Source organism: Brachionichthys hirsutus, unplaced genomic scaffold, assembly GCF_040956055.1.
Source record: "Brachionichthys hirsutus isolate HB-005 unplaced genomic scaffold, CSIRO-AGI_Bhir_v1 contig_747, whole genome shotgun sequence".
Taxonomy (NCBI): Eukaryota; Metazoa; Chordata; class Actinopteri; order Lophiiformes; family Brachionichthyidae; genus Brachionichthys; species Brachionichthys hirsutus.
This window is the reverse complement of record NW_027180339.1, coordinates 115,630-126,404: the sequence shown is the minus strand read 5'-3', so window position 1 is coordinate 126,404 and position 10,775 is coordinate 115,630. Positions and strand designations below refer to the sequence as shown.

Sequence of the window (10,775 nt, the reverse complement as noted above, 5' to 3'; positions counted from 1 at the left end):
CTCGTCTGATCACGGGCCAGTCTGGATCATTAGCTCACATTTCGCGGTTCAAACCGGCGCCGACCACGGATGTCTGGAGCCAACACAGCAGAGATGGTTTCATCGATCGTCTCGTCTAATGGAAGATGGATGGATGTACGGATGCTGACATGGCATTTAAAGTTGAACAGTTAAAGCCCTCTTCATTACGAAACGATGGAGATTTATTCCATCCCAGCAGCATGTAAAGTACAGTACTCATTTTGGCTCCAAATAAAGTTAAAATTGCTATTTTCATTGGGGCTAAGAAGCCTAAGCGTAGTCAAAGACTTGAAACTGCATGTGTAAACAGGAAGTAGAACCCACAGCAGTGCGACCTGCGTCTGTTCAGCGGCCCTTCGCTCTGAGGAGCTGCATCATCTCCTCTCTTCTGCTTCTCAGTCTACTAACCCACCCCGAGGATTTTCTTCATGCGCTCATACACTATGTAGGAGATGCTGACAGCTGGAATGACTTTGAGAAAGTTGGGGGTGATGCCTCGGTACATATCACCCTCGTGTGGTATGATGTACTTGAACTGGCCCACCATGGTCAGCTTGGGTTTCCCTTCAGTAATGGCTGAAAGAAAAGCAAAAGAGGTTGAGAGTTGACTCCTAGCTGGGCCATTGATTATGGAACAATATGTTAAGAACACGTTGGAATCCGTTTTACCTTGTGCCTGCATACGTGTGCGGATGAGAGCCAGGGGATAGGACGCCAGCTGTCCACAGGTACTTGAGATGGTACCACAGCCCAGGAGCACAAGAACTCCAGGATCTGCAGAGTCTAAGCAGTACCTCTGAAGCCAAGCGTTCTTCAGAGTCTTTAGATGGAGCAGGAACAGGCAGAAATAGTTTCATATGTAAAGGTGGCGAGTTGCGAAAGTAAGGTCAAACTTTAGCGGGCTATCTTTGAGCTTCTGATTTTGACTGTGGGCGGCACACACCTCGTACACGGCCAAATCGATACCAGCATAAGGAATGATGCCGACTGTATTTGGCAGGTAGCCCCTGTAGAAAGCCTGGGCTCCCTCCACCTTCAGGATCTTCCCGGCACAATCAGCCACACCCGAGTACTGTCCAGTCGTCCTCAGCGTAAGACGAGTCTTCAGCACCTACACACCAGAGTGGAGAAGCAGGGTGAGGATCGACTGTACCCCTACGGCGTCTTTGTATTTATTTACTTTATTGTGCTGCTACGTGCACCATTAGAAATAAAGTTCACTTTAAGTCTAGGCACTGAACTTAGTGCCACAGAAATACACTGCAGAATGTGAGAACTTTATGCCTTTGTCGGTCTAGGAGTGTGACGGAGTCCACAGCCCTCACCTGGCTTAGAGGAAGCCACACCTGCGGTATGAGTGCAGCCACTGTATGAATGGATGAATGCCGGCTCGTGTTGTAAAGGACAGACCCAGAAAGGCAGCAGAGATACGATGACCTTTAAACTGACCTCCATTGGGTAGATGATGGTCTGGGCAGTAGCTCCTGCCAAAGATCCAGCGATAAACCTTTCTTGTACCCTTAAAGAGCCCCCCTCTTTACTGCCCCGAATCAAGCACTTCATCTAAAGTAAAAGAAAGAATGGTTGGCGGGGAAAGACAGACGTGGGAAGGGCCCAGAGGGGGGGGGGGGGGGGCAATAATATGATGCATCTGTGGAGAGAATTCAACTATCCGGACATGAAAATAGGCATTATTCAAGACTGGGTAGAGTTCTGGTCTTACATGTACCATTAGGTTTATTTATAAGGATTGAGTTCTAACTATTTCTTGTCATTGATTGGTTGGAGCGCACCGACCTGTTCATAGGCCATAAACTTAATGGCCGATTCAGGAGCAATCTTGAGGACATTGATCCCATTTCCCCTCCAGAGTGAGAACACGCCTCCTTCCTTGATCATTCCCCTCAGTCCAGACCAGAGATTCATTCCTTGAGATTTAGAACCATGTACCTGAATGCAAAAACAAGTCAATCATCTGAGTACAGTGGGTACAGATACAAGCTGCCAAACTGAGCTAGTTCAACAGGAAGGGGGTGCGAGGTGAGGTCCTTTATCAGGTTCAGCTCAGTGATGGCCCTGGGCAAAAAGCAGTTTTCCAGCCTTGAGGTGCGAGCTTTAGTTTAAAGGCTCTATAGTTGGTGACAGCCCAGAACCATTCAGTTTGACCACTGATAGGGTCATTTGCTTATTTTCATTTGTTTAAATGTAACCGTTAGATAAAGAACAGCCCCATCTGGTGGGCAGCGATGTTGTGCGCTCTGAAGGTATTGTGATGTCACTAAGTCAAGAGGTGGAGCCATGAACGTTATAAATAAACTTGTTCCGGGAAGCGGAAACAGTTGGTTGGAGGAAGCGCGCCGGACCAGCCGGTCCGGGCAGCGTGAGAGAAAATAGAAGCCTGGTGTCCGCCTGTTTCATTTCGGTGCGTTTGTAAATTAATATCACAATGTTAGAGACTTAATCTCTAACAACCACTCAGTTCCGAGGTGTGAATCAGCCTCGGTCATCCTCGCTGGCGGCTCAAACACTCTTAACGTCAGCTCCTCTAACCGTTTGTTTCACCGCCTCGACAGACAAAAACTCTCCGAGCACAAATGAGAAAAGCTTTGAGACAGCCCTTCACAAAAGTATAATCGTGAACTTTGTGAAATGACCCACCTGCAGGAAGACTTTTAGACGGTCCAATGGTGCAGTGCCTGTTCGGGACACAGCGCCTGCCATCGCCCCAGCAACCAGCTGCTTCCACACCAAACCTGAGCGCCGCTCACGCTCTGAGAACTCGTCTGGCACAGTCAGATGTTCTCCGATGTCAAACATCTGTGGCACTAGGAGAAATGTAAAGGACAACTTGTACCGGTATATCTTCCAGGTGGCCTTTAATCATTTGTATTGTCGAATTCTTTGCAGGTTACAACTGAATGCATCACGTTTTCACTATAAAAAAAGAAGCAAGCTTTTTCATATGTCTTCTATCTGATCCTTTCTGTTCCAGTTTTGTTATGTCCTGATCTTTTTTCAGAATAGTTTTTATTTATTTAGTTCTATTTTATTTTTATTTTATTTTGTATTTTTATTTTTGTTTTCAGATGACAGTAATTACTGGGCAGAATGGTGGCGCAGTGATTAGCGCCGCCGCCTCACAGCAAACAGGTACTGGGTTCGATTTCCATTCTGTGTGGCGTTTTTTGTTCTCCCCGTGTCTGTGTGGCCCCGCAATGCGCTGGTGACACATCCTGGGAGTACCCCGCCTCTCGCCCGTAGTCAGAAGAGACGATTGTTTCATGTACAAGAAGATGTTATTTTATTTTACCTCTATTTAAACAGGTAAGTTAATTGAGAACTAATTCTCATTTGGAACATGAGCCAATCAGAGTCTGCAGACCCCGCCTCCAATAGACTATTGGATCTTGTGAGACAGTAAACAGGGCTTCCGGATCAGAGGGGCCAAACCTGCTCTAGCTTGCTGCTCCAGAACGGGAAAAGATACAACTACAACTGTAACATATATAAAACTAGAATGAACTATGAGTGTGCACACCAAATCTGAAGTCTCTAGCTCCAGAATTGAGGTCAGGATGGACTCCTGAAAAATGCAGATTTTTGAACAAAAATTAGCTCTCGGATCCGGATTTGGTCGAAATTAGTCATGGTCATAGACCTTTAAGGAGTACTTATGTGTGATTTTTTCAGATCCATACCGCCATGCGTTTTGAAGAAATTAAGAAAAGTGCCCTATCTCGCAATGTTAAAGAATCCTTTAAAAACATTCTAGAATCTGGATCCAGACAGACAGACAAACAGACCCAATTGCAATACCCTTGCCTCCCCTTCGGCGAGGGTAATAAAGATTCCACAAAGAAAGGCCCCCAGCCGGATTTGAACCTGCAACCTCCATCCAAAACGCAGGATGGCTGTTATCAGTCTGACTATCAGTAACTGTATCATTTCTGTCACTGAACGCAGCAGACTAACATGCGATTTTAGTTTTATAGATTGGAGACGGAGCAATCGGACTGGGAATATTCACGGGATTGGAGATGGAGCAATGAGACTAGGAATATTCATGGGATTGGAGACGGAGCAATGAGACTGGGAATATTCACGGGATTGGAGACGGAGCAATCAAACAAGAAACAGGTGGGAAATGTGGGATTTTATTGTAAAGCAGAACTTTCTGTCTAAAGAAAGGAACCAGCAGGACGACTTCAGCCTTCGTCTCGTTAACAACACAGGAAGTGATTGTGATCCGTGAACAGACAGGAAGCACTGGGGGAGGGGCGGAGTCCAGGAGGAACAAAGACACGCCCGTTTACTCCGACACCTCCGGACACGTTAGTGTCCAAGTCCCGCCGCAGGTTCCAGGAGGACTGGAAGCAAAGGAAGGATTTCTGAGGACGGACAGCAGAGACGACTCTAGAGGCCGTCAGATGTCTCTCGTCTCAGATCACCTGACCCCAGGAGGACCAATAGGACAAAGGGAAAGCACAAACAACCCAGCAGCCGAAGAGTTAAAGTGTAATGATGGAGGACGTTCTAAGGACGTCGGATGAAGACAGTCTTAAAGATCCTGTTTGATGTCTCCAGAGAAGAGAGACGAGAACAATCCCCGAAATATTTAAATGACACCGTTTAGACTCTAATCAATAAGTATCGATCACTGGATCCTCGTCGCTGATATCTTTGATCGGATCGTGTTCTGGTGAAGACCCGGTGGACTCCAGTTCAAACAGGACGATGTGGGGACACCGCTCCTTGTCCCAGAACCCTGCGGAGACAGAACCAACAGAACTGAGCAGAAACGCCACAAAGCCACACCCGAACCCGATCAGTCCACCTTAAATGTCCAGGTGGACTCATTGTCTTTGTCCAACAACCTCAGATCCCTTCAGGTGAAACAGCTTCACCTTTTGTTGTGGAAAAGACACCAAAGGACAAAGACTATCTTGTCTCACAAGTCTGACAGAGAATAATCTCCCCGTGTCAGAAGGTTCTTCTACACATAGTTTCACACACAAAGACACTCACTGCGTTCATTCTGTCCTTGTCCCAACGCCCGCCGGCTGGATGACGACCTCTGGCTGGATGTCCACCTCTGGCTGGATGTCCACCTCCGGCTGCATGTCCACCTCCGGCTGCATGTCCACCTCCGGCTGCATGTCCACCTCTGGCTGCAGTCTCTTCGTGAGCTCAGCGCTGTCCTCAGAAGGTGGACGAGGTTTACCTGGATAACAAAGACGCATCAGTCCACCGCTCACGGTTGCAGGTGACGTGAACGGATGCGAGTGGACTCTGAAGCTGAAACCACCTCCTGTTTGCTTCATCAGGTCAAAGTGTCCAATCAAAGCCAGGAGACAGAGACTGGTTCTGTCTGGGTCGCTCACCTGTCCTCTGTCTGTACAGCTTGAATCCAACGGCAGCCGTGAGGACGAGAAGAACCGCTGCAGTGATGATGATGATGATGATGGCGTTCACGTTAGTGGGTTCCTCTGGAGAGCAGAAAAAAACAAGTCAGAGAACAACGTCCATGTCCCAACAGAACCGTCCTGCAGACGGACACCACCTGGTTGGTGGTCCTGCCGTCCTGTTTAGGTGGTTTCATTTCCACCTGTCCACAGGAGGACGGTCTGTGCTGCTTTCTGTCCTGATGTTGGTTCCAGTCTCAGGGAGACTCGTCCAATGTTCTAATGTTCTAGTGTGTTCTAATGTTCTGACAGAGGTTTGACTTTAAAACTAGAAACTTCTGAAAAATGAAATGGATCCAAAAGACTTTTTCTCCAACTCCAGACTGAAACCTCCGAAGCGCTGGAACGCTGCGTCCCTCTGCTGAGGCTGGACAGTCCCACAGCTCTGTGGACCTGTCCTCATGGAGAAACACAAGGTTCTGATAACATCCTGGTCCACATCAGGAATATGGGGAACGTTTTACATCCCAGCTTCTGGAGAAACAAAGGAACGTGGTGAAGAACGCTGATTCCATAAAGGAGCGTTAGAATCAACGTGTCTTCCCACGGTACTGAAGGACTTCATGTTGGACCCGTGTCCCACCCTCCTAGCTTCACGTCAACATTCACTGGGTTCTGGATCATCCTGCTAACAGATCCAGGTCCTATCAGAACCTCCTCCGCAGTTCTGGATCATCCTGCTAACAAGCAGATCCAGGTCCAATCAGAACCTCCTCCGCAGTTCTGGATCGTCCTGCTAACAGATCCAGGTCCAATCAGAACCTCCTCCGCTGAGGACATGAACTGACTTTACTGACATCGTCCTGCATGAATGAAAGCCCAGTGGACATCGGACCGCCACCACACACAGAACTATCACTGATTCAAAGGCTTCCGTCTTCTGTGCAGGTACCGGGTTAGGGTTCTGGTACCGTTGTCTGGGTCCCGGGTGGCTTATTGATTATCTGAACTCTAAAGTTACACAGAAAACAGCAAACGACAATAAAAGAAACAAAACTTCTGTCCAACTCTTCAAACCCATGATCTGGACCATCAGAGAGACAGAAATGTGTCCCCACCTTCACCCCCTGATCCCAGTCTCACCCCAGTTGGTCCAGATCTTTCCCTTGTCCAGTCTGGTGACCAAGTCGTCCTTCACACCGAAGAGCTGGAACACACAGTCGTACCTCCTCCAGTCTTCAGCCGCCGCCGATGAAAGGTCCAGGTCCACACTCATCTGGAAGGTTCCGTCATGGTTGGGGAGGATCTCTCCGTGCTCCACCTCCTCATGAAGCTCCTCCCCATCCTTCCTCCAGAAGAGAGCGGCTCTGTCTGGGTAGAAACCTGTAGCGAAGCAGCTGACGGGAGAGGAAGGAGTCTTCTGGAGGAGAAACACTGAGGGGAGGTCTGGAGGAGGAGACAAAGACACGTTATAGAGGGGAGCTCTGGAGGAGGAGACAAAGACACGTTATAGTGGGGAGCTCTGGAGGAGGAGACAAAGACACGTTATAGAGGGGAGCTCTGGAGGAGGAGACAAAGACACGTTAGCGAGGGGAGCTCTGGAGGAGGAGACAAAGACACGTTAGAGAGGGGAGATCTGGAGGAGGAGACAAAGACACGTTAGAGAGGGGAGATCTGGAGGAGGAGACAAAGACATGTTAGAGAGGGGAGCTCTGGAGGAGGAGACAAAGACACGTTAGAGAGGGGAGCTCTGGAGGAGGAGACAAAGACACGTTAGAGAGGGGAGCTCTGGAGGAGGAGACAAAGACACGTTAGAGAGGGGAGCTCTGGAGGAGGAGACAAAGACACGTTAGAGAGGGGAGCTCTGGAGGAGGAGACAAAGACACGTTAGAGAGGGGAGATCTGGAGGAGGAGACAAAGACACGTTAGAGAGGGGAGATCTGGAGGAGGAGACAAAGACACGTTAGAGAGGGGAGCTCTGGAGGAGGAGACAAAGACACGTTATAGAGGGGAGCTCTGGAGGAGGAGACAAAGACACGTTAGCGAGGGGAGCTCTGGAGGAGGAGACAAAGACACGTTAGAGAGGGGAGATCTGGAGGAGGAGACAAAGACACGTTAGAGAGGGGAGATCTGGAGGAGGAGACAAAGACACGTTATAGAGGGGAGCTCTGGAGGAGGAGACAAAGACACGTTAGCGAGGGGAGCTCTGGAGGAGGAGACAAAGACACGTTAGCGAGGGGAGCTCTGGAGGAGGAGACAAAGACACGTTAGAGAGGGGAGATCTGGAGGAGGAGACAAAGACATGTTAGAGAGGGGAGCTCTGGAGGAGGAGACAAAGACACGTTAGAGAGGGGAGCTCTGGAGGAGGAGACAAAGACACGTTAGAGAGGGGAGATCTGGAGGAGGAGACAAAGACACGTTAGAGAGGGGAGATCTGGAGGAGGAGACAAAGACATGTTAGAGAGGGGAGCTCTGGAGGAGGAGACAAAGACACGTCATCAGGAGTCACTGTTGTCGCCAGAGACACTGAAACAACGCAAATAAACCTCAGAGGAGAGGAGGCGACAAAAGAAGGGAGGAGCAAAGGAGAAGAAGACTGAAGGAAAGAGACGGAGGACAGAGAGGTAAAGGACAGAGTGTGTCTCTGTGTGAGGGTCAGAAACAGCAGAGGAACATGAAGGTTGTTGGTTTGAAACTCCACCAGGTGATGTGCTTCTACCTGTTCTCAGCAGAGAGCTCCTCCCATACTCCAGATACTTCCTCCCCCACTCAGGACACACCTGGGTGAAGTAATGCTTCCAGTATTCCATCCTAGCTCTATCATGATCCAATCTGTGTTTGGTGATGACAGCCTGAGGACTGGGAGCAATCCATGTCTCCGTCTTCAGGTCCAGGACGATGAAGTCTTCTCCATTATAACCATGCTGCTCAAAACCAGTGACCTCTCCAGTCTCATCGTCCCACTCACAGCCAGACAGCCGCTGGACAATGTGGACACCTGAGAGAGAGACAGACTCCAGTCATCGACCTGGTCCTCACTGGAACCAGCAGAACCAGCAGAACCAGCAGAACCAGTCTGTGTCCCGGAGCTTTCAAAACCCAGCAGTGATGCAAAAGGGTTCCTGCAGAGGTGTGTGTGTGTGTGTGTGTGTGTGTGTGTGTGTGTGTGAGTGTGTGTGTGTGTGTATGTGTGTGTGTGTGTGTGTGTGTTTGTGTGTTTACTTCCTACAGCATGAACACAACATTTAATAAACACAAACAAACCTTCTGATTGGTTGAAGCGCTTCCTTAAAGTTTCCATGTTGAATTTGTACTGTTCTTGGATCCCCACTTCGATCCTCGTCTGTCGGGTCCAGTACTCTGGATCCTCTGCTGTGACTTTGTCCATCCAGTCCTGTTTGGGTTCTGCTCTCTTGGTCTTACTGTCATAGTGATCCATCTGGACGTCATCGATCAAACCAACACACACAAACTCCGGGAAGTTTGAGACTCCAGAAGACGCCGTCTCGAAATACTTCACAGAGTGAGTCTCTGAAAGAAAAACCAGAATCACGATCTGAAGGTTGAACCTGTTTCCACCTGATGACATCACTTCCTGCTCTCCACTCACACCTGAACCTGTGACCGATGACAACTTCTGGTTCTGATCACAGGTTTGAACTCTGAGGCTCCTGCAGCTGAAACCCAGCAGAACTTCTTCTTCTCTGGTTTCACAAAGTCGCGCTGGTCATTTTCCACCATCAGCTGATAACTGGCATCATTTTCAAGGCCAGATGTCGGAGAGTTTGTGAATTAAAACGGTTTGACCTTAAAGATTTGGGTTTCAGCGCCACAACAAATAAAGGTGTGACCCGGTCCCGAAACACCGTCAGGTCCTGATGGGCAGAACCTGCAGAACCCAAAGCCTGTTTCACTCACAACAGATTTTGTGATGAATATTTCTCATTAATATTGATACATTTAATATTTGAAGGACACGGTTCTATATAAGAAAGAACGCCAGTCTAACACCAGTTATAACACCAGTCAGCAGTTATTACAGCAGTTACAATACCAGTTATAACACCAGTTATAACAGCAGTTATAATATCCGTTACAGTCTGGATTCAGAGCGGATTCTGATCCTCTGACGTTCCAACATTTCCTCCATCATCAGCTGACGTCTCTTCCTTCTCGTCCTGGTTCTAACAGTTGGTTCTGTTCAGGTATCAACAGGAAGGTTCTCTGATTTGTTCTCTTTGAGTTCTGACACTTCCATTGTTGTTCTCCTCAGAACCTCCGCCGTCGTCTGAAGACGTGGACATCCTGTTTCTGTGTCACGTCCAGAATGCTGAACAAATCCGTCCCCTGCTCATAGTTCGGTGTGGAAACCGTGCGGTCCAGTCCATGCTGGGTTCTGAGGCTGACACGGGTCAGAACCCATCCAAACGGATCAGGACATTTGTCAGCTGGAGAATAAAGCTGTCCACTCTCTGGTGGACAAACTCTATCATGAAGACGCAGCTTGGAAACCATCTCTAAACCGGATTGTTGTTGGACCTCAGCAGAACCACCGACCGACACCAGCACACCTCCGTCATCAGGTCTGATGTCCGTCTGAGCCGGAGGTTCTGAACCCATCAAATTAAAGAGGACAAAGAAGGAAGAACTACCTTTGTCCTCCTGTCCCAGTTTGACCTGAAGTAAATGGACTTTACAGGAAGAACTTTAAGATGACGGGTCGGTACCGTTTGGACATTTCTAGACTCCTAACATTTCAGGAAGTCCAACAACAGAACCGTCAACCCAGACAGCAGGATAGAAACTCACCTCCCACCGCCCCAGGTACACCTGTACCCAGAACCAGAACCAGAACCAGAACCGAGGTCTTCATCGTGAACTGTCCCATCTGCAGCTCAAACAACAGAACAGCCACAAGATTCTTTAAAGCTTCCAGTCCGACCATCAAGGGTGAAGTGAGGACAAAACCCGAGAGGAGCGGACTTCCCCGTCCGTCTGAGCCAATCAGAATTTAGTCTGAGCCAATCAGAATTTAGTCTGAGCGATGACGTCACTTGTTACTCGGCAGAACTGTCACAGGTTGTGAATCAAAAGCGAAAGTAGAATGGATCTTATTTTAAGCTGCGTCAGAGTCTTTGTTTGAGCGTCTCAGCAGGTTCTGAGTTCTGGACGCTGAAAACTTCTGGACCGACAGAAACGTGAGCCGCTGTTGATGTTTGATCCGGACGCTGCTCCGCTTTCTGCTCCACTTTCACTGCGCTCATGTTCCTGGTAGAGTCAATGGGGAGGGGATAGGCATAGGCGAACTAGGCGGTTGCCTAGGGCGCCACCAGCTGGAGGGGGCGCCACTCC

At 48.8% G+C, this 10,775-nt stretch overlaps 2 protein-coding genes across 2 annotated transcripts; both read right to left on the bottom strand.

Moving 5' to 3' along the window:
• Positions 1 to 424: 424 nt before the first annotated feature.
• On the bottom strand, positions 425 to 2,838 carry LOC137913684 (mitochondrial adenyl nucleotide antiporter SLC25A23-like). The gene is made up of 6 exons (XM_068757320.1): positions 2,680 to 2,838; positions 1,819 to 1,971; positions 1,471 to 1,584; positions 965 to 1,132; positions 691 to 841; positions 425 to 597 (listed from the first exon to the last, which is right to left on the bottom strand). The coding sequence occupies exons 1-6, from the start codon at positions 2,836 to 2,838 to the stop codon at positions 425 to 427; spliced, it is 918 nt and encodes a 305-aa protein (XP_068613421.1).
• A 1,321-nt stretch (positions 2,839 to 4,159) lies between these two features.
• Positions 4,160 to 10,481, bottom strand: LOC137913693 (major histocompatibility complex class I-related gene protein-like). Its single transcript, XM_068757328.1, has 7 exons — positions 10,233 to 10,481; positions 8,688 to 8,954; positions 8,143 to 8,421; positions 6,567 to 6,869; positions 5,403 to 5,507; positions 5,047 to 5,242; positions 4,160 to 4,786 (listed from the first exon to the last, which is right to left on the bottom strand). Exons 1-6 carry the CDS (start codon positions 10,366 to 10,368, stop codon positions 5,052 to 5,054), a joined length of 1,281 nt encoding a protein of 426 aa, XP_068613429.1. The 5' UTR covers positions 10,369 to 10,481; the 3' UTR covers positions 4,160 to 4,786; positions 5,047 to 5,051.
• Positions 10,482 to 10,775: the final 294 nt, after the last annotated feature.